Here is a 26,979-nt window from a genome sequence, read left to right on the forward strand (position 1 = left end):
TATACAAATTTTATAAATATCAAACCTTCGTTTATAAATATCCCTTAAGATAAATGAAAATCTATTGTAAAACGAAACAAAGTATTTTTTTCTTTTTATAAAATATCTTTCTATAAAAATGATGCACGCATAATTATTGTACAATAAATTCATCAAAATATCGACTCCTAATTAACATTTATCCCTTCGTATATATATGCTGACTATTTGTAACAGAGGAATAAAAATGCATTAGAGTTCGACGGCTTCATTAAAAGAAAAAAAAAGAAGAAATAAAATTACAACCAATATATTTTCCCGCGAGTTCCTCAAAAGAATTTCCTTGGGCTTATTCTCGCAGGATAAAAAAGAAAGAAAGAAAAAAAAAAAAAAGGAAAAGGAAAAGGAAGAAAAAAAAGACAGGCAATTTGATGAAACGTCGGATCCGACAGACGAGTGTTCGCGTAGTGCGTTCCTCGAATGGGGGAGGATTTACAGGAGGCAAATGTTAGATACGTCGACGGTGAGTCGCGTAAGCGTAAAAGGTATATACAGAGAGAGGAGGGTTGAAAAGAAAAAGAAAAAAAAGCGAAGACTAAGAGAAGAGGATATCTTTTTGCAAAGTGGCATGTAAATTGCTCGCACGTACGTACATTAGTCATCATCGTTCCTCTCTCGAAAAAAAAAAAAAAATACCCTCACCGCGACTTTCTTCGAGACAAGTACCTCTTGCCCTTGGTTCGTTCATTCCCCCACCCGTTTCCACTGCTATCCGAACTTGCACCCCGTGCACCCCCTGCATCCCTCTCCTAACCTCTTCTCTCGTGGACCGTTTGTCTCTTTCAGTTTCTCTTTACCAAAGGTTCTGCCTCCTTGAGGAGGCTTCTCTTCAACTTTCCCTGAAATAAATCCTACAGTTTAAAGGGCTAAGGGTGAGTGGGTGGGGGGTTGCAGTTTGAGTAAGTGAGATAGGAGAACAGGTGGTAAAAGGAATTGGCTCGCAAGTCGTCGAGTTTAGATCCGTAGGATGCTTCCTACTGAAATTCTATCCTCCCACCGATCGTATCCAATGTCAGAGACGCGCGAACAAGAAATTAGGGTTCATAGGCCTAACCTTCTTACGTCCTTCCCCCCCTTTATCCTTAAGTCTCTTTTGTCTCTTTGCGAATGGTAGACAATTCCTACGTGAATTTTCATTTAAACGTATCTAACGATTTATTAAAGTATTTTTCATATTACTCCTAGGGTGATTTTAATACTGATATAATTAATTTAATAATAATTTAATATATATATATATCATATTTTTATTATACATGTATGAAAAAAAAGAAAAATGTTCATGTTAAATCTAAAATAAATGATAAACGCTTATCAAATTTTCTATGTGAAATAATGAATAATTAATTTAAATATTATATGTGTTCTTTCCCTTAACGATCAAGAAAAATAAAATAAAATTTGGATTGAAATTCGAAGGATTAAATTTATTCAACATGTTTTTCCATACATACGTCATTGCGGAGGGAATCGTTTTTGGTTGAAATTATTCGAAGTAACGGATAATTATACGCTCGCTTTTCCAACGTCGTAAACTTACCCACGGGTCCCCTTCGACCTTTCTAAATTCATTTCTCCGGAAAGTTTTTGAGCTAAGGGAGGACACCTAACGTCGTTCAAAGAAGAACGTCGTGGCGTAAAATTTTAATCCGCTTCACGTTTTCTTCTTCTTCTTCTTCTTCTTTTTCTCTGTGGAAGAAGCAAAAATCCCCTTCGAGAAAGACGGATAAGAAGTTGCAAAGTGGCAAACAAAGAATATTACCACGATTACGGAAAATCCTTGCGGTTTTTGCGGTGAATCCTTTATTCATGAATATATTTTGTTTCTACGTAAAATAGAAACGTTATATATATATATAAACTATAGAATCATTTCGTCGAATTTATTTGTAGATTAGCGTGACTCGATTAAATCGCTTAATGGTTCATATCACGATTGCATGACGTTTTCTCTTTGATAATAACACAACATTTTTCTGAATTTCTCTTGCAAATTTTTAATATTACTATTATAATATATATTTATATAATACACTGTTGTATTTTTAACTTTTAATTAAAATATTATTTAAAAAAAAGAAATTATTCGTCTAATTAACGGCTCACCTTTAAATATACATTTAACCTAAATAAAGTGTTCGTTAAAAAAGAAAAGTAACTCATTTTTTTTCAACATACTTTTCTTCTGTGCTCGGCCGTTGTGAATTTGCAAAATTCTCCCGAGGGGGACGATAAATCGTTTTAATCGATTCGAAAGAGTGAGAGAAATGGATAGATAGATAGATAGATAGATAGAGAACGAGTAATGACTAATGACCGAGGTACATTTAGGGGTTGGACCACATTGCCATCGCGGTTTTACGACGATGCGCCCGAGTAGTACATAACTTTGCACTTTGAAACGGTACGTTTCAGCATCCTATGGAGAAAACGTTCTACGAATGGATCATTTCCCCTTTGCAAAACGGACTGATTCTATGATATCACGCTAAATAAGCTTCGCGAACGATCTTTCGCATATACACAACCGCAAAAAAACTTTCAACGAATAATAAACGTATATATATACGAAATAATTAACGAATACTAATTACCGTACAAATAATATTACGATTAAATGCATAGATCAATATTTTTTTTCTTGGTTAAAAAAAATGAATGATATAATAGATAAAAATAAAAGGTGGTATTTATATTTTTCAACGTTACCGTTATTGTTAAAATATACCTTAACGTAAAAATCTGACTCTCTATTTAGAGAGATAAAAGGAATAATTCAAAAATCATAAATCATCTAACAATTTAATCGCGAAGAAATTTGTGGAGATAACAAAATTGCAAGAAAGAATAAAAAAAAGTAACGAATAAAAATGATATAATATTAAACAACAATCATAATATAGCGATTAATAATATAAGTTTGTTTCTACGTTACGATAGTAGGCATATCAAAATGAAATTTTCGATGAATTATTATCATCGTAAGTGACGAGGGTGGGAGGGTGTTAGGAGAAACGTTTAGCGCGGTTTTAAATCGAAAAAGAGAACATACACAACGTACACATATATGCGGGACGACGTGTGCCGCATTAACTAACGATCGCCCCTTGTATTTTCCTTCTTTCTCTCACATTCTGAAAACGGAAACGAGATTAAACGGGAACGATGCAACACCGAGAGAGAAATTTAATAAACGCGCACGATCGACACGACCGAATTGTAAATAATCAAGCTTCTTCTTCCCGTTGTTACTGAAAACTGTAAACTTATTTTTTTGCCGTATCGCCACCGTTATCGCGTTACGGTTACTGCATTATTTACCCCTTTCCTCTCCTTCCCCTACCTGTTAATTACTTTGCACGCGCGCAATAATAAGAATATAATTTCATTTGACCTATTTCTTTTTATTTTTACTTTTTGTAGACCCCATTCATTCCCCCGCCCTACCACCCTCAACCTCATTTTTTCAGGATAAATAAGATTATTCTTACCTTTGAAAAAAGAAGAAAATAGAGGTAATGATACGGTTAAACGAAAGAGGGGTGCCAATCAAAGTGATCTAAGACATGAAAATGTTATTTTTGTTTAGGTCAGAGAATATTTTTTGGGTCAACAAAAGATAAAAATATGAAAATATGAAAATCACAAATGAAATGAAAAATTGTATTAATACATAACGACGTACCTTTTATACGATTGAATAATATGGATTAAAATATGACCAATTACGTGTTAGATAAGTGATACATAGGGTGTCCGAAAAATTGATCGCCTAATTTGTTTGCTAAACCACTTTGGGAACCGGTAACACTCCAAATACAAGCTGTGCTCGACGAATACAAATTTTATTTTCATTCCTTTTTCGTTATATCTTTTATCCAATTGTAAAATGTGACGAAAAGGAATGTATTTTCATATTAAAATAATAAACGTTTATCCATTAGCGTACTTATTATATGAACAAAATGATCGTTGTTATAAATTTATTTTTAAATTTCTATACGGTTGTGTGTGTGGTGTGTGAGATTAAAAATATTATTGTATTTTTTTTGGGTTACCCCTATTCTCTTCCTAATTTTTTATTTGCAGCATTTGAAATGCTAAATTCACCGAGAGAAAGAGAGAGAGAGAGAAAGGCACCCTTAGTCGACCCTACGGCTTTTTATCGAAGGGTCGTGCTTGAGAGTCTTTAATTAATGGCGTAGCAGAGATGCGCGCACACGTTTATATCCGTAGCGTCCCGTTCAAGCCACGAATTATTTTCCACAGTGGAAACAAAAGGCGAAGGGTCCATCGTCGAGACACGCCTTTACCCGCACCCCCGTCTCCTCTGCCCTCCGATCCCTTCCGATGCTCGCGGTTTGTCCACGGAAATGTTCCCCGACTCTTATAATAGCTCACAGATAAACGAATTGTCATGTGTTTGTGTGTGTATTTTCCCCTTTCTCCGTCCCTCCCCCCCCATGTACAGTGGGTCACTAAAATATTCTTCGAATTAATGTTTTATAAAACATTAAAGCTTTTTCGTTATGCTAAATGGATATAATCAAAATTTACATACGAAATTGCAACTTTATTTTTCTTTTTGTAAGGATAAATGTGAAAAATAAAAAACAATACCGAACGAGCTTTTGTAGTATAATAAAAATCATTGGATTTTGTGAGAAATTTCAATCAATATTTGTCTAATAGAATTGAATCCACTTTTCCCCTTCTTTTTCAAAAAAATTCTTGATAAACGTTTGCAAATTTTTTTTGTATTATCTGTAACGTTATATAATATTTTCTTATTTTCCTCCTTTTAAGATTGGCATATTTTATCAATTTATCTCGAAATTTACAATATCAATAATATTTCCGGATTCATAGGAAATATTTCTTTTCTTCTCTTTTTTTTTTTTGTTTTTTTTTTAAGAAAATACTGTGCAAGGCACGTGCGTAACGCCTTAGCGCGAGCTCACGTACGGCTTCGTAGCAATTAGTATGCATCCGGTAGAGCTTAGGGATCGTGCAAAGGCAGTGGAAAAAGGGTGGAAGGGGGGAAGGGTGGAGATGTGTTAGAATAATCCTGCGTGATCTACGCGCGTTTCCGATAGCCATACTCACCCGTTTCTGCGCGTTACAAAGCCAACCCACCACCACCACCACCATCGGTCCTTTCAATAATTTCCCTTGCTCTTATAGAGAGATAGAGAGGGGACAGGGGGCCGACGAAAGAAACTGGGAAACAAGAGGAAGGGTGGGAGGGGTTATTTGTTATCCTGAAATATCGATCGAGCATGTTGCCATAACCATGCAAATTAAACGATCATTTTTCTCTAACTTTTCTATTTTTTTTGTATTGTTATAAAGATAATCATCATTATATATGTCAAATTAATTATCTACAATCTTATAATCACAAGCTATTGTTCATATTATATTATTTTATTACCTTGTTCCTAAATTTAAACTTCGAATAAAAGAAATATATTACGTTGCCTCTCGTTGAAAAACTTGATAATTTTGGTAAATAAATCAATAAAAAAAAAGAAAAAGAGAACAAACAATTAATTACAAAAGAAAAATACGTGAATTTATTTGGCCGCGTATCCCCTCTGGTACCACCACATATTGTAATCATGAACGTATTTGTAATATAACCATGATTATCAATCTAAAGTAATCGTTAGAATGAAATCGTTAGCGAAACGATAGGCGGCTACGTGGATGTTATTGTGAAAGAGGTGGGAGGGGGATGGGGGAGGGGGAAAGAGAATGTCATGCAAATTCCGGGACTTGCCGAAATTGCGTTCGGAAGTATCAACGTTTTAGCCAACATTCCAGCTTTAGCAACTGTGTGTATATCGATAACGGAGAAAATAGAACGAGGAAAAGGGAATTGCTTTGCTTTCATCCGCGAGTCAGCTACACCCGATCCCAGAGAACTTTCCAATAAACGGACCGATCTCCGCTTTGTGACTACAAGAAGATGGATAAGGGTGCTTCCTTTATCCCTTCCCCTCAGCCTACCTCTTTCTCACTCCGTCTCCATCTCTGTCTCCATTTGGTAAGGAATCCTACCGAATAGGTAAGATCCTTTAGTCGGTCATATTAAATCGTTTGCTTCGCAACATAACCACCCCCTCATTCATTCATTCATTCATTTTGAAAATCCTTCATTTAGGACGAAACTGATATTGGCAAATGTTTAATTAACTTTGTCGAATGAACACTGTCTGTATGGTTTAAAAGGTACTCTTTAAAAATTGATATACAACACTATTGGGGGTGGGAAGGAGAGAGGGAGGTAGTTAATTGGAATTTTATTTGCTGATTTTTTGTGTGTTTTTTTTTTTCCTTTTTTTACATCCTCCTATTTTAATTGCAGAAATAAAATCGGTATGATATTAAATTATCATCTGTGTGGTATAAGAAGAATAAAGAGAGAAGAAAGAAAAAGAAAACAGAAAATCAATAAAAGAACATACGGTATTTCCGTAGGTACAGTATGGTCGAACAACCCTCCCTTTCCCTTTCCCACCCCCCTCTCGTCATCGAGTAACCGTTTTCGCCGCTAATTAATTAAATTGCATGAGCTCAGTCCCACCCACCTTGTTCCCCCCTCTAAACGAGTCGTCTCACACGAGTTTGCCTATCGTCGCCGCTACAAGGTCGCTACTATATACTTCTTCAACCAAAAGCAAAGCCAAAGCTCGCGTCGATTTAATTTTTATTAGCTTCGTGATTACCGAGAGAACTCTCTCTCTCTTTCTCTCTTTCTCTTTCTCTTTATCGTTAACGGTCTTTAATGCTTTGTAATTAAAATCCTTTAAGTCAGAAACTCGACGATAATTTTCAACTTCGATAATTACGTCGGAGAAATCTTCAAAGTTATCTTAAATATAACGTAATAAAATGTAGAATTTACATCTCTCTCTCTTTCTCTCTCTCTCTCTCTCTCTCTCTCTCTCTCTCTCTCTCTCTCTCTCTCTCTCTCTCTCTCGCGAAGTAAAATCATCGGACAATATAATCGAGTCGTTTTCCATTGACAATAATATAATTAACAAAATGAAAATTGTTTCGTTAAAATGTAATTCAATAAATTGTACGTAACATATATGTCATGAAAAAAAAAAAACAAAAAAATGTTCATTAAAATCTAAATTTCTGAATTCGAGTTGAACCTACCCTTTTGTGACTTATTAGATTCGAAGTAGTAAGGGCCATATCTACTTACTCTAATGGGAATAATTACAATAGTAATAATGCAAGAATCATTTGTAACTTTAATGAAAAGTTTGGACGTATCTTCTAACGTATAATACCTATTCCCATTTCGTAAATAGATATGAATACATATAGGAACATACGCGGTTGGGTAATAGAGGAATGAGGATGGTGCAAAAGGGTTAGAAGATTATCATACTAAAGAACGAAATGATCTTCCATACGAATAGATTCAAATAAAAGAAGGATTATCCAAAAATCGTGTGGATCTCGATTGCTTTCAACCCCCTCCCCCGACCCTCATTTCTCTCTCTCTCTCTTTCTCTCTTCATCGTCAATGAAACGATCACAGTTCCATAATCTCTACTTTTCTTCCTCCTCCTTTTCACCCCTCTAGGAACATTGCGATTGTCTAATAAATTCATAACTTCGATCGTGCCGTAATATTCTTTCGTGGATAATCCGCTTTATGGCTTTTTAAAACCGATTAGGGTTCGGGTTAACGCGGAAGCACGAACGTACGAACCTACGAACGAACGAATGGGGAAAAAGACAGGCAACCCTTGAAAATTCTTCCACGCTCTCCAACGAAATTCTCTTCTCGAAAATACCACCACTGTTAAGCCGATTTTACGCGAGACGCTTCTCGCATTCTCGTTGTCCTCGGTCGGATTTACTCAGAGATAGGGTCAACCGCGAATACCGGCTTTTACTTCGAGCTTTCAATGATAATAGAATCTCTCGTATAGGTATTGTGTAGTGTATATATATATATATGTGTATATACCAGAGGGGTGTATCATAATAATTGAGACACTCACTTTAGGAACGAACGAAAAACATAAAAAACAATCAGGAAAGTTCGCATTAAACTTAGATCTTTTCTTTAACCTTGTTTCCAAATTATAATACATATTTTTGTTGTTCGATAATACACAGATTTTGAATTTCGTAAAATATGATCGAAATTTTTCGTTAAATTTCTTGTAAGATTAATAAAACTTGCACATACTCCTATATGCGACAAATACTTTCAATTAAATAAATATGATTTTTAATAGAATGTATCGTATTCTCGTAGGAAAAATTATGCATTTGAATTAATTTCTGAAGAAGAAGAAAAATGTTTATGAGATCGGAATTTTTGTTTTGTTCGAAAGGGTTAAAAAAAAAGGAAAAAAAGGGCTCGACCTCGAACTTGGAACGTTCGTAGAGATAAATTCAATGCGATGTATGACGTCACAAAAGCGTGTTTCCAACACATTAAAAAGCGTTACCGTGAATCACACATTACAGTGGATAGCGTGTTGGTTCGCGATCGCGAATAAAAAGGGGACCGTTTTAACGATCGTATCACAGAGTTCAACGGAATAATTGTCTCTAACAGAGTGCGTCTGAAGATAATCAGTATTCTTTCTATTTCTATGTTCAAATCTTGAACAACACATTTCCTTACGTGGTAAATTACTATGAAAAACTTTTAATGTAATCAAATATTCAAATTACTTGCATAAGCGTACAATTGTAAGGTGCTGGAAATTAGGCGTGTAAAAGGTCATGCCCGTGCGTGAAAGTGGTGCATGAAATCTAACATTAAAAAAAATTAGTTATGATTAATTTTAGTTAAATATCGATAACTAATTTTTACATTTTTAATAATAGAATAATACATTAATAAATTATTCTAAAAAAACGTTAATGCATAAATTATTGTACAAATGATTCATAATCCCAAAAGAACCTTTCTTATTAATTATTATCGAATAATTTATTAACATTAAACAATATTTTTCAATCAAATAAAAATGCAAACTCTCAAATATCTCAAAATAATAATAAATGAACTTATACTAATAACGTTATCTGAAAAACAAAACACGTAAGAAAAATTTTCGCAACAATAAATCGGTGATATAAATAAAATCATAATATTATAATTTCTTAACCTATGAACAATTGGAAAAATTCGTAGATAAGTAATATTTTTGTCACAAAGAATGCGAAGAGAAAGAGAGAAAAATATCGAAAAAGGGTCTCGCTTTGTTCGAAAAAAAGTGTGTAACGGCTGACGACGCAAGCTGGCAAAGAGTGGTCGAGAGGGATGGATGGATAGTAGAGAGTAGGAGGGAGGGGGGTTGTTTGGTAGTGGTAGTAGTGGTGGTGGTGCTGATGTATAGTGCGACAAAGGGATGAGGAAAGAGTGAGAGAGAAGTTTGAACGAAGAAGCACGTGAAAGGGAAAAGAGGGATGGGGGAAAGTGGAAAAGGAGTATTAGGAGGGGGTAAAGAGAGAAAGTGAGATAGACGAATAGTAGAATAGGAAAATATAGAAGGGGTTGTTCGACGCAGACGCAGACGTAAACGCAAAACGCAAACGCAGACGCAGTCGAGTGGCCGAAGAGAAGAAGAGCATGGTTGTCGGGGGTTCGGTGTTTCAGAAGGGTCGCAGTGTGTGAGTCAGACTCAGAGTGTTCCGAGGGTTGGCCCTCGGAAATTTCAGTCGTAAGGGAAAGATCACGCGTGACGGACACGTACAACACCGGACAAAACTATCTTTTCCGTCCGTTTTTCTTCCCTTTTTTTCCCACCCCCACACAAGTTTCTATATATATATTTATATTTATTTATTTTTGTTAACTCCGTTCCTTTTTCCATCTATTTATTTGTCTGATTTTTCGAGTTATTTTTTTTGTCGAAAAGGGCGAAGGGAAGGGACGAGTCGAATGACAAGGGTCGTTGTCGCGTGCGGCATGTTGTCGGCCGAGGAGAACAAACATAATCACGCGAGTTGACAGGAGAGAAGAAAAGAAAGAGGAGAAAGTCAAAGGAAGAGGAGGAGAAGGAGAAGAAGGAGAAGGAAGAAGAGGAGTGGTGGTGGTGGTGGTGGTGGAGGTGGTGGAGGAAGGAGAAGAAGAAGGGGAAAGGAATTATGATGATGATGATGATGATGATGATGATGATGATGATGATGATGATGATGATGATGAAGGAAAAAAGATCGGCCTTATAAACTGCTCTTCCTTATGATTTTATCCGATATAATATTTCTCTTCTCAGACGAAAAAAAATAAAAAAGACAGAAAAGAAAGAAAAAAAGAAAGAACGTTGCCTTAATAAAATAGCGGCCTCTTATCTGAAAAGTGTTGACCCGCTCGTAAAAAAAAAAGAATTGTATTATCTACCTCTCGATAATAGAGCGTTATAACATAAATAAGGAGGGTATATTTTTTCAATCGTATTTTCTACTCGCTCGATGAATAAGAAATTCGGTTAGCTTGGGGGAGGAGTGCGATCGTGATTATAAACGAGAAGGTGGAGGAGGAGGAAGAGAAGAAAAGGGGGAAGTATATTTACATAGGTAATGCAACTTGTGTGTCACGTGACAAGCAATAATCATCAATATTCGCGTATCATCAAATGTAATAAAATATAAGCAAAAAAATAATCTAAACTTTATGTTAATCGCAATGATCAAGTGTTATTTTCATCACCGTGGAGAAAAATAAAGAAAATTGTGTTAAGAGTGATTGCAGTGAACAAAATATTAACACAAGTGAGTGCACCAAGAGTAATAATAATAATAATAATAATAGTGCGTTGGGATTGTTGCGAGCTCTCGCGAGAGGACTCAGCAGAGGACTCGCGAGAGGACTCGCGAAGAATCATCATCCCTTGTTCGGCAGGGTGGCCTCGCTAATACGACGCTGCCCAACGGCCGGAGGGCTCGGCGCACCCTCCGCCCGGGAATGTCCGCCCAACGAACCAACCATTACTACTACGACTACTATTACTACTACGATCACGACCACGACCACGACCACGACCATCGAAACAACGACGACGACCACGACGACGACCAACAAGAACCAACAACAACCATTCAATCGGCGATATTTTATTGCCGATGCGACGACCACGATACCAAAAAATCGTCGCTCCTTGATGGGCACTAGTCTAACTAAACAAAGTAGGGTGAGTGTGTCCGTCGTAATCATTTATTTCGACTCCGACACCTTCTCACAGATCGATTACTTTTCTTTTTCTTTTTTTACCTTGTTTGATCAGTTGCAGATACTGATTGATTGCTTTATCGATTAACTATTATAGAGAGTAATGATCGATTTTAAAATATCTATCTTTCTTAACTTAAGATTATTTATAGCGAATTAAATGGTCATCTGAAAGAAAGTACTATGTTACATATTAAAAAATTTGTAACATTGATAGGCACGTGTGATTAAATAATCGTGATTAATAATCTCTCAAATTTGGTAATGACAATTTGTAATTATACTAAAAAGAGATGGGTTGGGAGATTCTAATACGCAACAAATTGAAAACGTTTGTTTTTAGATAGAAGTTAATTTGACTAGAAAAAAAAAACACAATTATTTCTGTATTCAAATCAAAAAGTTTCAATATAACAACGTATATAGTATGAGTTAAAATTTATATCGTTTCCTGTAATACTTTTTTGTGTATTTTATTTAATATCTCGAGATCACATCCTATTACGCATATTTTTAAACGTGTATAATATCTTGATGTGTAAATCAATGTGGAAAAGAAATTGTAGAAGGAATATACGTGTCATTTACACTGCCGAGTACGAGTTTGTTGATAGCTGTTCGTAATACTCACGAGAGAAACTCATTCACGAGATAGCAATGAACGAAGCATTCATACGTTCGTTCGTTCGTTCGTTCGTTCACTCGAGTTAGCTCTTATACTACGATGATGTTTTCCAACTAGTGTTCTCTGTTTTCCTAAAATAACTTTGAAATAACTCGTTGAATAACGAGAATATACATTTATGTCATAAGATAACACATAACGTAACACGTATAATATACATTTATGTATACGTTTAAAATACGTTGACAACGTAATAATACTGTCACAAATTTACATTTCTATGGTCTTCTTATTTTAGCACGATATTTTTTATTCATTTATTTTAATCGAACATAAAGAAGCGTGCTTTTTAGTTCTATAAGGTTTAAAAAGTTTGTTTTTATTGCCATTGTGAAAATTCATTGCTCGTTGAAGAGTTAATAAACGAATTGTACGTTCGATGTAGTTCATTTAAATTTCGACCTAGAAAACAAGCACATGGTTCGTATACTATATTATCTCACGATTCATTAAATAATACACGTTGTGACTATCATAAATATTATTTTATTAATTTGATCCATTCATACTTCACAAAAGAAATATTTCCTTTAGAAGAATTGTCATTTAATAAAATAAAAAAACAAAAAAAAGTAATCGAGAATTATCCATTATTTTTTACTCGTGGATGTTTCGATTGTATTTGTATATAATCCCCCTCCCCCATGTGAAATAAATTCGTCGTAAATACGTGACGTATCTATACGGATAATGGAAAGTAGCCACGATTTTTTCTAAGAAAATAAGAAATAGAGAGAGAAAGAGAAAGATAGATAGATATAGGTAGATGGATAGATAGAAAGAAAGGAAGAGAATGATAAAGAAAGAAAGAAAGAAAGGATAGAAGAGAAAAGGGGGTAGATGGCGTTCTTAGGGATTTAAGGCTCCCATAAATCCACTCGAAGCATCCCTTGAATCCTCTCGATGGTGTTCGGTCAGTCGGCTTTTACCAGATTGTATTCCTCGATAGTTCTCCTTCGGCAGCAAGCAAGCAAACAACGCTTTTACTTAAAGCTTTCGCAAAATTCTCAGGGAAAAAAACCGTCGGCCTTTTTTCACTTGACTCTTCCTACCAACAACGAATCATCATCTCTCCTTTTCTCTCCCCCTTTTTCCGTCTCTCCCAGCGCGTTCCTTTATCTCCTTTTTAGGTGTAAAGCACAGGTGAGTGCAAAAGACAGGCCTTTCATCTGATACTTACAAAGAGGGGAATGGAAAATGTTTTATTGGTTTCTAAATATTAAATGGAACTTCAATTTCAACGCTTCAACACCTGTATTCTTATTTCAACGTTTGCTTTGTTATATTCAATTTATTTGATCCCTTTTTAAAAATATATCATTATTTCTTTTTCATTTTTATTATTATTCTCAAACTCTCTCTATTCTTTTTTCTTCTTATTATTATTTAAATAAACTATAAATATAAAAATTATATATACTACTACACAGGAATATCCATGAAAACAGATTTATAATTAATATTGTCAACCTATCTGTACGGCAAAATTGATTATTATGAGCTTATCTATAGATGCAATAATTCCCATGGGGGTTAAATCGCGCGAGACACGAATTTCGGTAGACCGGGTCATCCCAATTATCAGAGAGAGAGAAAATCGAGAGGAAAGGAGAGAAATGGAGAGAAAATGTTGTCCACTCGGCAACCTTCCTTCCCTTCCCTTTCCTTCCCTTCATCTTCCGTCCTTATTTCTTTCACTTGGTAGTAGTTCGTTTCGATACTCGAAAAAGGGTGCAATCAATGTAGCGTGCAACGCTTCGATTTAAATTCATGAATAATTCCTCCATCTCCTCCACCGAACTAAAAAGGGCGGGAAGGGGAAGAGGGGGAACTTCAAGATCGACGAGCTTTTCTTCCTCCTCCTGTTTCTCTTCCTCGTCTTTATTTTCTTTTTTTTTTTTTTATTCTTCTTCTTGTTCTTCTTCCTTTTTATTTTCTTTCAACTTCGATAGTGGGTATCGATCGATAAAACTTTAATCGAGATTTAATCAAGAAAAGATCTAATTATTTGGAAACTTTGAGATAAAAAAAATCGTGGGAATAGAGGGAAACCCTTATCAAAAAGAAATTACTATAGTTTCGTATCACGTTAGAGAATTGAAAAATCTCTTGCGTGTCGATGCAAAATGAACTAATTATTATTATTCATGTGGGTGGTGGTGTGTTGTTCTTTTTTTTTCTTCCGATAAGATTAAATCGGTAATATTTATTTACTTTTTGTTTTATTATATTATATTTATTTTTGTTAATTATTTTTCTTGTTTTATAGAGGGAGGCTACGCAACGAGATGTTGAACGAGAAAGACGACAACGATTGGAGGCCGAAGCTCGGCTACGAGAAGCTACAGCTGAAGCTGAACGTGCGAGATCTAGGGTACATCATTTACAAAGGGAATTGGCAAGGTTAGTCAAATATTTATTATTAATATTTCATTCATTTCTTTAAATTTTTATATAACTAATTTAATAACACAGAGATAATAAAAAATTTTGTTCTAGAATTGAATACGAACAATAGTAAAAGCAATTTTGATTCTTTACAAATTTAATCTTGCGTATTTGATAAAACAATAATTCAAACACGTGAATATAATAGCATATATAATTAATAAATCAATAAATTAGAACTACTTCAATTCTGGACGAACATAGACATTTTTTTCGAGTAACAAATAATAAAAAAAGAAACCTCCCTCCCATCTCGGATACAAACGTGTACGTAATGACAGAGATTTTCGTTCTCTCCGGCTTTTTTTTTCTTTTTTGTATTTTTCATTTTCTCTTACCCATTGGTCTTTGGCACGGTTTTTACCCTCGTTTGACTCGATAACACGTTATGAACGTCGCTTATTTCCTCGCTTATTTCATCGAGCCGCAGTGAGAGGAAGAGAGAGAAAGAGAGAAAGAGAGAGAAAGAGAAAGCTGGTTGTGGTAGGTATTTTATATTCGGTGGACCAGACCACGCGGTATAAAAATGCCCGAAGGAAGGTTATAACGTATAAATAATGAGAAAGATTGGAGGTGGGTAATGGGGGAAGAAGGGGGAGCAGAGAGAGAAGTGTTTCACGCGCCGATAACCAGAGAATTCGATGCTAAATCATCAATATTGGCTTTTGTCCAATGATATATAGTTGCGTATCGTTCGTCCTTCTTCATTTTTGACCCAACGACGACGCACCTAAAGGGAGGGGAAAGAGAATATCAAAAGAATTGAACAGAGGAAAGATCGAAATGCTTTTTTAAAAAAAATAACAAGAGAAAGAGAATAATAGATAGATAAAATAGATTGATTTTAAACCGAAATCAAAAAAACTAATAGGATATGGGGAGAAAAAATATTATAACCGAAGGTACATTATATAATTATCTGATAATAAATTAATAAGAATAAAAACTTGTCAAAAGGATTGACCTAATAAATAATAATGTTAAAATTGTTCAATATTTTGATTCTATCGAAATGAACAATTACTAATTTGGAAATTTTTCTGTAAAAAATAGAAATATAACAGTATTGTTTATTTAAATGTAAAATATTAAATGAAAAATATCATTATATTGGTTAACCCCCAATACAAGGGAATAGAAGATAATTTGGAAGTTATGTTAAGAATTTCTGTATCTACAAATCGGAGAAAATCAATTGCATAATCGTTTTAGTAGCGCTAAGTTAAGAGCTAATACAAATACGAAAGTTTAACGAGAGAGGAGCTTTTAAAGCCGATTAACCCTTCCGATATTTCCAACCAAGTGTGTACTTACTTACGAAACTAAACGAAAGTAAAATCGGCTTACTCAAGGAAGAAAGAAAGAAAGAAAAAGAGATGAAAAGCCTATATAACGATCTTCAAATATAAACTTCCAATTTTTCGTTGTACCTTTCGTTCGTGAATCTGTAGAGTTTTTTTTTTTCTCTTCAACAAGAAGAAGAAAAAGAAAAGAATACGCGTATCAAGCCAATTCTATCCGTTTCTTTATCTCTCTCTCTCTCTCTCTCTCTCGCTCTCTCTTCTTATTTCATATGATTCAAAGTAGAAAAGGTGAAGGAAGAAGAAGAAGAAGCAGGAAGAATCGTTAGAGGTAGTATTCAATTAGGATCATTTCAGTGAGGATTAAAATTTAACCGTGTGGGGGGCTCTTCTTAACGCCTACCTTGATTTCTTATATGTTGTGTGGTGTTATTATTATTATTATTATTATTATTATTATTATTATTATTATTATTATTGTTGTTGTTGTTGTTGTAGGATGGAAGAATCATCGCGTGGATTGTTGCAACACAAGCAAAGGGCCGAACAGTTGAAGCAAGAAAAGACCGCGCTCACGCTATCCTACGAGGTAAGAAAAATTCCACCCCACACCATCGTAACAGCTGCCAACCATCATTATTCGCGAGTTAATGTTCTCAAAAATTCTTTTGATCGAATTTTTATATATATATATATACTGGCACACTATACTAACAATGAGCAAGAGTATAATTTATTTCTAACAAAGATTAATCTATGGTTATGAATTAACAATTAACATTGTGTTGAGCTTTTTGTTGGGTACATTGTGTACGTTGATTTTTTTAATATCAGAATTTTAAATAATTTATATTTAAATAAATAATACACCAATATATGTATTAGCTTATATCGTTAGAAAATATTTTTCAGAATTATTCGAATACCAAATACCAACGTTTCACTGTAACTCACTGTTTCGGTGGGAGGAAGGGGGGTGGGTGGGTAGAAACAAATTAGAAATACGTATGTGCATTCAGTCGATTTGATTGTACACACGTGTGTATATCATCAAAGGTATATTTACGTATATAACTTTAAACTATATTAATCAGAGATAGCAAGTCAGAATTTCAACAAAAGGGAAAGTTCATGGAGCTATGTATGGCTCGATAAAGAGGGGAACCGTAAATACGACGTTTGCTAGCAGCCCTTTATACTTTACGATGTACTACGCTATCTCGTTCACGGACGGTTTCCCTCTAAAAGAGTCGTACTTTGGTCCGACTGGAGGGTGGTTCACATTGTAGGCCCCACGAAATATCTTTTATTATCGATCAACTCTAGATCCTAAAATTTCAAAATGTTTTTTTCTTTCTTTTTTATTCGTTTTCATACACATATAAATTATTTGAAAAACATAGACGTACACATAAAAGACAATAGTATTCTCAATGAAATTTCGCAGATAAAAATGTTGAAATCGGAGAAATGAAAAAAACAATCGTTCCATTTTCTCCGGTCGAAGATGACAGAAAATCGTTGTTGTTACCCTTCGCTCTCGAAAAGAATACCGACCGAGGAGAGAAAAAAAGGGCTGGAAGGGTAGGATGATGAAGAATGGGGGAGTGGGGTCGAATACAGAGGGTGAGGATAGACATTAACAGTGGGATGAGAGAACCGCTGGTTGGTACGACCGTTATAAATCAGACACACGCACCCTCTATTAGCGTTCCTGTCCCTGGCAGCTCCTAAGCTCTAATTTAACGTTAACCGCCTTTCTGCTAATAACGCGTTGACGCTTTATTAACTCTACCAGCTAATTGCGATAAATGCAATATCAGTAGGTACTTGAAAACAAGATTAATAAAAAAAAGCAAAAGAAAAAAATTCCATTTGTGTTACAATAATCCTTTAACCACCCGGTCGTTGTCTTGTTTAGGCACGAGTACATCAGTATCAGGTCCAGATCTCAAAGTTGCAATTGGAGAACGAGTCGATGCGCGGTCAATTGCGTGGATTGGAAGCTGCCTGTGCTGGCGAGGTGCATGCTGCCTTGGTTGCACGTTTGGCGACCTTGGAAAACGAACACGCAGCTCTGGCTCGTGACGCGGATGCGCAACGTCGTCAATACGAGCGGTGCCTCGACGACGTCGCCAACCAGGTGGTCCGTGCCCTTCTATCCCAAAAGGTTCATCCAAAACTTCATTCTCCCTCCTTCATTTAACTTCACTTAACTTTTTTTCTTTTTTTTGGACGTGAATTTAAGTACTTTATATTCCCTGAATTTTAAAACCAATTCGCATGTACTAACATAAATGTTGCAGAAGATTTTCTGTAAATTAATCTTTAATTTAATTAAATACATTAAAAAAAAAACACACCCACGAGTAGTATAATGCCTGTTAACGAGTTCAAATGTACTGATACATGTCCACATTTGTTTAGGGTTTCAGGGAAGAGATCGGTGCGTTGCAGAGGCGCATACGAGAACTCGAAGCTCAAAATCGAGCGCTGTCGGGTCTCCTAGCTCAAGCAGCGAGTCCTGGAAGTCCCACTGAACTGATACAAAATATACTCGAAGCTGGGCCAGCTGCATTGGTAGCTGCCCTTAGCTTGGATCCATCCTGGGTTCCACTTTCTAGACCACGTTCTCTTAATTTACAAATACCCGTTATGGCAGCTGCAACAAAGTGTCGACGAAACAGACCAACACTAGGTATTACATTTGAAAAATAAAATAACAATCTGTGATTTACTTTTTCACCACTATCTACCGTTATTCGTTATTTCAGGTCAAAAACCTTCAACGGGTTCAGGATCAGCGTCAAATGGGACAACGGGTGCCGCGGAAGAAGAAGGTAGCGAGAGTCCTGAAAGTGGTAACAGGGATGAGGGTTACTCGACAATGTCGAGCGATGTTCAAGGTGAAGGTGCTCGTCAAGAACCTTCCTCGCGTGGATTGGAAGATCTCAAAGAGGCAACCGATGAGACCGAAGGCGACGTTTCACCGGACGCGCGTTTGATCGCGTTAGATGCCGGAGATCCTGATGTTCTCTTTCTACCTCTGAATTTAACTCTTGGAATTAATCCACGGCACAGTTATCCACCGAGCAAAGACCTTTTACCCTATCAACACGTGATGCGTAGCTTCTCGGACAGTCATCTTTGTTTGAAACTCACTGCGACGAGTAATTTCACGCCGTACAAATTACCGAGCCCCATGGGATCCTCCTCCCTACTTCTCATAGAAGAGGAGGGCTGGGATGCCGAGTACGTACAGCAATGGCTCAGGTTCGTCCATCGAGCTTCCTCCTTAAACCTTTATACACGTTTGCTGCCACGGAAATTACTCTGATGGATAATACCAAATACTCTCTCTCTCTCTCTCTCTCTCTCTCGACATTATTCAAATTTATTTCAGATGTTTACGTATTGGACTGATTCATAAATAAAATGTCGATATAAATAAGGTACTTATTTATGAATAAAAACGAATGATTTTTATCAGGATCAATTTTCACGAATAAATTAACCGACATATATACAACAGGGGATGTTTTATTGTTTCATAATTATTTTTCTACGGAAAATAATTCTTAATTGAACTTACGCGCATAAAATATAAAATATTGGTAGTGAACGTTAATAATATTTCCTACTTGTCCTTATTTATTTTATATTCCATTCGATTTGTCGAAACTTCTCACGCAAAAGAAATATATATATATACATTTTATATCGATGGATTATAATAAGTTTCTCCTATCGTATCTTTAGATTGGACGATAGCAGAAGCGCTCAACAGCATCGAGATCTACTCGAGTTGGAATATGATAGGGCGGAATTGGAAGACTGGAGTTTTTCTTTGTCGACAGAGGACCTCGTTCAAACAGAATCTACAACGTGGAAAGAATCGAATGCTTGTACCGCAATACCTGCACTCCCTGCGATCAAAGAACACAATCCCTTGGAACTCGAAGAGGACGCGAATGAATGTTTGTGGAATGGTGCCAGTTATCTCGCCGATAGAGCAGGGGGTGAATTGGTACAATTTATTCATATTATTTTAATCAATTCAGTCACGGAATTTAAATAATTTTCTGTATTTACTTTAATATCAAAGATAAAACAAATATCAATAGTATAATCATTTTCATTTAATTTGCGTAATTCAAATAATATTCATTGAAACATTCATATCACGCGAGGATGGAACAACCCACGCGTGTTTTTTTTTTCACTATACACAAGCAATATAATAATATAAATTAATAAACGAGTGTCTCTGTAATTGGCACTATGATGGAAAAGGGTTCAACAATCATATAATTACTTTTTATTCTCAACGATTCAATTCTCAATTCCATGACTAATTGGTCGGCCTATATAATATTGTAAAAGAAAAGCAAATGATTAAAAATTTATTTAAATTGATTGCAGGTTGCTCTATTGATGGACACGAGAACTGCCGGACCTTGGCCTTATGCTTCAAGCCCTGGTGCTTCCTGGAGTAGCGAAGAAGGTGTTATGGAAAATTCGAGTAAAAGATCATCGGCTGCTCTATCCGGTTGCAGCGATGATCCCGATTCACCTTCGATCGGCACCGATTTCACCAGGGACTTTTATAGATTGGTTAAATTCGAAAGTACCAAAAGTCTCGCGAGTACTTCCTCGAGAAGCGGGAAACCACCTACCGATAGGGAACAAGCCCTTCAAAGCGTTCTTTCCTTCATAGCCGAACAACAAATGTATTTGGCTGAATTACCAAGTAATTCTTCGGAACAAAACGATACCCAAGGGCCACCGACGACCCATTCGATCGAAGGTAATTATTGAATCAACGTGATACTGATGATAAGTTTTTCAAACATCTCCAAATACGTATTTTTATTTCCTATGCATATAAGTTTCCGAATATATGTATACGACATTTTATTTATATATATATATATATATATATTGTGATCATTTTATTAATTTACGTCTTAGTTATAAGAATCTTGTATATGTAAATTATTTAAGTACGTAATTTTATTTGTCTCATTGTCATATCAAAAACGTGTTTTTGCTACATCAATAAAACAAGATGATTCTCAAATATACGATTATTTTTAATTTATCACAGTTTCATCATCATTTTAAGAACCCGTATCGGTAAAAGAATTTTTCGGAAAGGAAGATGTTTTCTTTTTTTTTTTTCTTCTTTCTTTTTTCAAACATGAAATATTACGTTTGATAATATTTTCAGAAAATGCTGGAAATAGAAGCGAATGTCCTACCGTCGAAGGTGCTTCCATCAAAGAAACGGAAAGATCTCCGTCGTCGCAGGAAAGTGCTCATTCGGAAAATATAATCGAAGTGAGCAACAACGAGGATGATCCGCTTGAACAAATAGCAGTACCTCCTTTGCAAACCGAAGATAGAATGCTCGGGGTTATAGGGTCTAACAGTTTAGGGGCTGTAGGTTATACAACGGTAGCACCCACAGAATTGGTTGCTGTTCCCGAAGAAGATGAGGAAGCGGCAACATCTTCGACCCCTAGCACGGTTGTAAGTTAAAAAAAAAACAAAAGAAAAAAAACAAAATCTTCAATAGACATTTTAACACGTTCCACCCATCCTCAGAATATAGAAAATGATTTGTTCATTTCGTTTCGTCAGGTTAGCCCTGCGAGAGCACCACTCTTGGTCGAAGGTAGGGATAGGTCGTTGAGCTTCCACGAACGAGCAACGTCGAAGGACGTTATCGACGAATTAAATCGAATGATTAGAAAAGGGGAAGATAGTACGGTCAGTCAAGACCCTCAGGTAGCCCTCGAAAAATTGGATCTTGCTTGCTGCTGCCCAACTGGTTGGGTTCACGTTGAACGTGATATCGACTTCACAGATCCTAAGGTAGAACATTTTCATTTCTCTTCTTTTAATAATGGGTTTTCAAATTTTACGCGAGCAACCTAATATTAAGGGTAATACAAAAGTAAACCTAATTTTTGATGAAAGAAAAGAAACAAGTATTTTCTATATAAAATGGATGTTAGTTTTTGATGCAGTACGTTTAAAATTTATTACATGATAATTATTGATATATTGTCATTATTATTATTATTATATTATCTGTTTAGAATTTGGAATGTATGCATTTAATCTCGTAAACGTATTTATTTTCTTTCATTTGAAGGCCAGAGCAAACCTTCTAGACGTGATGTTAGCAAGTAGCGAAAGTTCTTCGGCAACCTCGAGCAGTGGTTCCGCAGGTAGCGATTCCGGGGATGAACCACCGGATTATCGACACTTACACAGGCTACATCGTTACCGACGACAAAAGAAAGGTATCATTTTTTCCTAAAGATTCAAACGCGTCTCTCCGTTTCTACTATTTTTCTTGCATATCGTCTCTCGTTAAAACAGTGGTGCGAAACTTAATGAATAACGCGATATTTTTACCTTAAAAAAACATTCAATTTGATTTAATGATATTATTATAATATAATTAATAAAAAGAAAACATCTTTAAAAGTAACAGAAAATTCGCAATTGCGAATAAGATGGAATTTGTTACAATGAAATGTTTTGTTACAGAGGATTAAATTGAATTCACGAGCACCTTTCGAAAAAAAAAAAATGTCAAAATAATATTTCTATACGTAATTCGATTTGTTCGATTAAAAATAATCTATATGTTTATAGATTGAATGAATGAGAAAATATAATATTGCAAATATAAATAATTAACGCACCACTGTCATAAAGTATAAAGAAAAACAGAAATGAAAAAAAAAGAATAAAAATTAAAATACCTTCCCTCGCTCGAACGCGAGCACGTGTATCGTTTGATTATTTAAACAAAAAAAATATATATATTCACTTCGCTTACTCGTTACCGCTCATCTCGTCGTTCTATCGCACCTTCACCAAACAAAAAATATACCTATGAGTAATCGATCATTTTTGAAGATGACATCGAATACCTTTTATCTACTCGTATCAACGAGCCGTACTCACTTTCAACGCTTATTAACACTGATTTCATGGAAGGCTGCGATTTTCTATTAAAAATGTGCTTAACGATAATATCGATAATTAATTATAAACAATAAAAATCTATCGATGAAACCTTTTCATTGAAAAAAAAAAAAATACTTTAAATATCTTGCGACAGGAATGTGGTACATTTTTTTTTAAACGAAAGACCATATTCGTTTTTCGAAAATAATGAAAAGGCCGCATCGATCACTAACTCACGAAGTGAAACATACTAATTTACAATATTTTCATAATAATACATCATCCATCTATATTTTATATCAACACAAAAATGTGGACTTTACGTTGCTGGTTTCCTTTTTCTGTCCTATGAAATACTATTCTTCCTTAATAGAATTTTATAAATGTGTTGAGTTTTGTTAACAGTATTCTTTTTTTTTTTGGATTAATTATATCGATTCGTGTTTAATTCATTTACTAACTTATTTTGATAATACAAAATGTCCTAGTGATAAAACACTATCAACTATGATGTTTCGGTATTAATTATAAATATATATAATACACAACGCGATAAAATATAAAATGTCATCAATATCTTTTAACAAGTATCGATAATCGTTAAACACAGCTGTATTTTCTATTACCTAAAAGAAAAAAAAAATGCCTTTACATTCTAAACGTGTCAATATTAATTTGATTTTGTTTTTAACTGAAACGTGCTCACGCTTCGTATGCTTTCGTATGCTCGCTCAAAGGAACGTCCTTACAAAAATGTTAACAACTTTGTAAACGATTTATGTATATGTTACCGTCAAAGCCGGAAATCAGTCATTACTAGTAATTCCTCGACATTACTATGAATGCAAAGAGCCTTCAGACGAAGTTGGAAATTGACAAATTCTATAGAATATCAAAGTATTATGTTCACAATGCTTAGGAAAAAACTGTAAGAATTCTTCTGTTTCCGACTTCATCGGAATGCTCTTTGCATTGATGAGAATGCCAAGGAATTACTAGCAATGGCAGATTTCCGGCTATGACAGTAACATATACATTATATATGCATTATCGATAAACAAGATGAGATCGAGACGGTTTGATTTAATTTGAAAAATGAAAAAAGAAGTTTGATACGTTACATGCATATCTAATTGTTTTCAAATAATTCGATAATTCAAGAAGAAAAATTATTCACAACGAGGATGACATGTTATAACATTTATTATTTTCATAATCGTTTCGAAGTAAACTATGGATACTTCTTTAAATCAAGAATCTCCAATATTGTAATAAAAATATATTTTACGATGAAATATTTTTTCGTTACGAATCCAAACCAAAAAAAAATTAAATTACAAAGAGTGTTGAAAAAAATGTTAAACGACGAATCGTTCAATCTCATCTGCATCAAATAAACAAAAAAGCAGCTTTAACAAAATGTCACACGACTATTACTTAAACACACACACACACACACACAAAAATAAATACTTCCCATATGTATACGTTTAATACGGTCGCATACACGAATTAACACAATCGCTAGTAGCTCTCGCTGTACATAGCTTTGTTTTTTTCCATATTTTCTGTTCAGATGGTAGCTCCTACGCGGTGTGCTTTGATTGTCACAAGAAAAGCTACGTAGTTCGGCTTAGTGACGAACAATTTCTATAATCGTCTCTAACCAGTCGGGAAGGATAATGTGTGTTACATCGAGAACAACTTTGATTCGATCCAGCGTACGGAACTGTACGGAATTGTACGATTAGAAAAATGGGTTTGGTTTACTACCTCTCCACATTGGCTCTTATACTAACAGAATTATTAACCAGATATGACGAGGGTAACGAGAAAGATGCAACGCGAAAGATAATTCTTTACGCAATTCCACCTTTTAACAACATATCATTTTGTTCTTTCGACGAAAAAAAAGTTGTTTTTTTTTTCTTTTTTTTTTATCTATTTAACATTTATCCATACAACATATATAGGTATATAATAAAAAAAAAATATAACTATAGATAAATTTATTAGGGATCAATGCTAATCCGATCGTAAGTAATTGTATTTATTATCACAAACCGAATTACCTGAATTATTGATATTCCATCAAATTATTATTAGAATGATAATTAGAGCAAAAAACCATGAAATGTCGTAATCATTTGTATCCATCTAAATATTCTACATACAATTTTTCATTGTTAATATATGTATATTTTGTATAATTATATATCTATCATTTTGTACATACCATAAATATTTCATTATTTCGTTTATCATCATTGACTTTACTCTCTCCTTTAATTTTGGAATTGCGTCAAGGATCAGAAACAAACTCGATCTAATTTCTCTCTTGCGATGAAACAATTCAATTTTGATTCTTCATTATATGGATGATAATAATAATTGCGTGAATATATTATATATTAGACCAAGAGATTAAACTTCGTAAAAAGTAAATCGTAAAAGAGAAATTAATTGGAAATATAATTATTAACAAAAAATGGTACACGCGAAGAAGGTTGAAAAGAAATATAAGGGAGAAAGAGAGAGTGAGAAAGAGAGAGAGAGAGAGAGAGAGAGAGAGAGAGAGAGAGGAACAAAAAGTGAAACAAAAATAAAATAGAGGGAAAGGAGAGGTAATATGCAAAAGAAACAAACATACAAAAAAATATGAAAAATCCAAAATCTAAAGAAAAGAACAAACAAACAAACAAATCGATAAAAATAATAATCCAAAAAATGAAAAAAGAGTGCTAAGCCGAGCTACTCTGTGTCCGCAATAAAACCGGTATAGGAAGAGAGAGAGAGTGAGCGAGGGAGAGTGAAAAAATGAGAGAGAGAGAGAGAGAGAGAGAGAGAGAGAGGGAGAGAACGCGAGAGAGATAGATAGAGAGGGAATGAGAGGGAGGTAAAAAGAGCCAAAAAGAGTGGAAGTTATCTGAGGCATGTTGACCCGCTGCGCTTGGTTTCTCAGCATCAGCGGCACAGGCACAACGCGTCCTAAGACCATCTACCTGGGGAACCTCAAGGCCGTCCATAATCGACCGTGGCGAGGACTTTTTCGTGAGGTACGGGGAAAAGGAACGCGAGGCAGTGGCATCGTTTGATTTTCTCGACGAGATAGTACCATCCTCATCAGCATGCTCGGACGACGTTGCATCCGAGCACGGTGGTGGTGGTGGTTCTGACAACAAATTGGATGTCGTTGTTGTTGTTGCCCCCACCCCCGCCCCCGCCGCCGATTTGGACAACAAAATTCTTCAAATTTCGACTACAATGACTTTGACGACAACGACGACAACAAATTCCCTTGAAATCGACGAATTGACGAAACAACCCTACCACCTCAACGAGGAAGAACATTCGCTTTAGAACGAGGATACGAATTTTCCACTTTTCTACTATACGCTTTATGACGCGAGAACACGAGAGATATAGAGGTGGTGCTCCTGGTGGTGGTGGTGGTGCTGCGTTATTTTATCTAATTTTTCCTCTAAAAAGAAACAAAAACAAAAATGAACAAAAAGAAACGTGTACGCGCCCCTCAAATCTCGTGCCTAGTCCAACGAGCTGCTGGGATATATACTGAGAGAGAGAGAGAGAGAGAGAGAAAGAGGAATGAAAGGTAAAGAATGATAGGACCAATCTACGTATGATTTGTGTGTAATGTATGTATGCATGCATGTGTGTGTGTATGTGTATATTCTTTCGAACTGCTGGTTGTTAATAAGCGCTCTTTTCTAAGAGACCAAGAAAAAAAAACAAATGAAAGAAAAACCACATACGTGAGAACACAATAATTGTGTATTTGTTTGTGAAAAGTATAAAAATAATCCCGTAAAAATACGATCTCTCGTAATCGTTTTAAAAATATATGTGAGTAGAAGCAGCATCTCTCATCCCCACGTACGAGAGAATAGAATTATTGCTTCCGGATTCATATGAGGGGAAAACAAAAAGATAAATTATAAAATGAGGAATTAAAAGAACAAAAAAAAAAAAAATACAGAGAAAACAATATATATAGATATATGTGAAACAAATACACGTATAACGTAAGTACCTATTAGAAGCGTTTAGAAAACGCGTTGATAAGGATACATGGTAGGATATCCCGGTAGGTTTTAAAACTATAAGTACTTACTTACTTAAAATTAAAAAAAAAAAATAAAAAAAAAATCGAAAAAAAAAGTAAATACATACATAGGAACGTCGCCCATTGGTCAACGTACTTAGAAATCGACATATTGGGATTTTTCTTCGTAGAAGAATTAAAAAAAAAAAAAAAAGAAAAAAAGAAAAAAAGAGAGAAG

The 26,979-nt window shown here is 35.0% G+C and overlaps 1 protein-coding gene across 7 annotated transcripts in view; it reads left to right on the plus strand.

Annotated features, from left to right (window-relative positions):
- Nucleotides 1-26,979, plus strand: part of LOC106783761 — a 130,020-nt gene extending 103,041 nt beyond the window's left edge. For 4 of the 7 annotated variants that reach the window (XM_014742580.1, XM_014742579.1, XM_014742581.1 and 1 more), the window contains exons 6-16: nucleotides 14,212-14,345; nucleotides 16,190-16,280; nucleotides 17,613-17,861; nucleotides 18,119-18,389; nucleotides 18,466-18,964; nucleotides 19,451-19,718; nucleotides 20,114-20,498; nucleotides 20,922-21,223; nucleotides 21,335-21,568; nucleotides 21,852-22,002; nucleotides 25,641-26,979. In XM_014742580.1, the coding sequence (XP_014598066.1) occupies nucleotides 14,212-14,345; nucleotides 16,190-16,280; nucleotides 17,613-17,861; nucleotides 18,119-18,389; nucleotides 18,466-18,964; nucleotides 19,451-19,718; nucleotides 20,114-20,498; nucleotides 20,922-21,223; nucleotides 21,335-21,568; nucleotides 21,852-22,002; nucleotides 25,641-26,038 (2,982 nt within the window). In that variant the 3' untranslated portion in view covers nucleotides 26,039-26,979. Of the gene's footprint in view, nucleotides 1-10,199; nucleotides 11,220-14,211; nucleotides 14,346-16,189; nucleotides 16,281-17,612; nucleotides 17,862-18,118; nucleotides 18,390-18,465; nucleotides 18,965-19,450; nucleotides 19,719-20,113; nucleotides 20,499-20,921; nucleotides 21,224-21,334; nucleotides 21,569-21,851; nucleotides 22,003-24,254; nucleotides 25,151-25,640 lie in introns of those variants that run through there. The other 3 variants (XM_014742586.1, XM_014742583.1, XM_014742584.1) reach the window with 3 other exon arrangements.

Source organism: Polistes canadensis, unplaced genomic scaffold (assembly GCF_001313835.1).
Source record: "Polistes canadensis isolate GaletaPanama2010 unplaced genomic scaffold, ASM131383v1 scaffold_25, whole genome shotgun sequence".
In the NCBI taxonomy this organism is placed as follows: Eukaryota; Metazoa; Arthropoda; class Insecta; order Hymenoptera; family Vespidae; genus Polistes; species Polistes canadensis.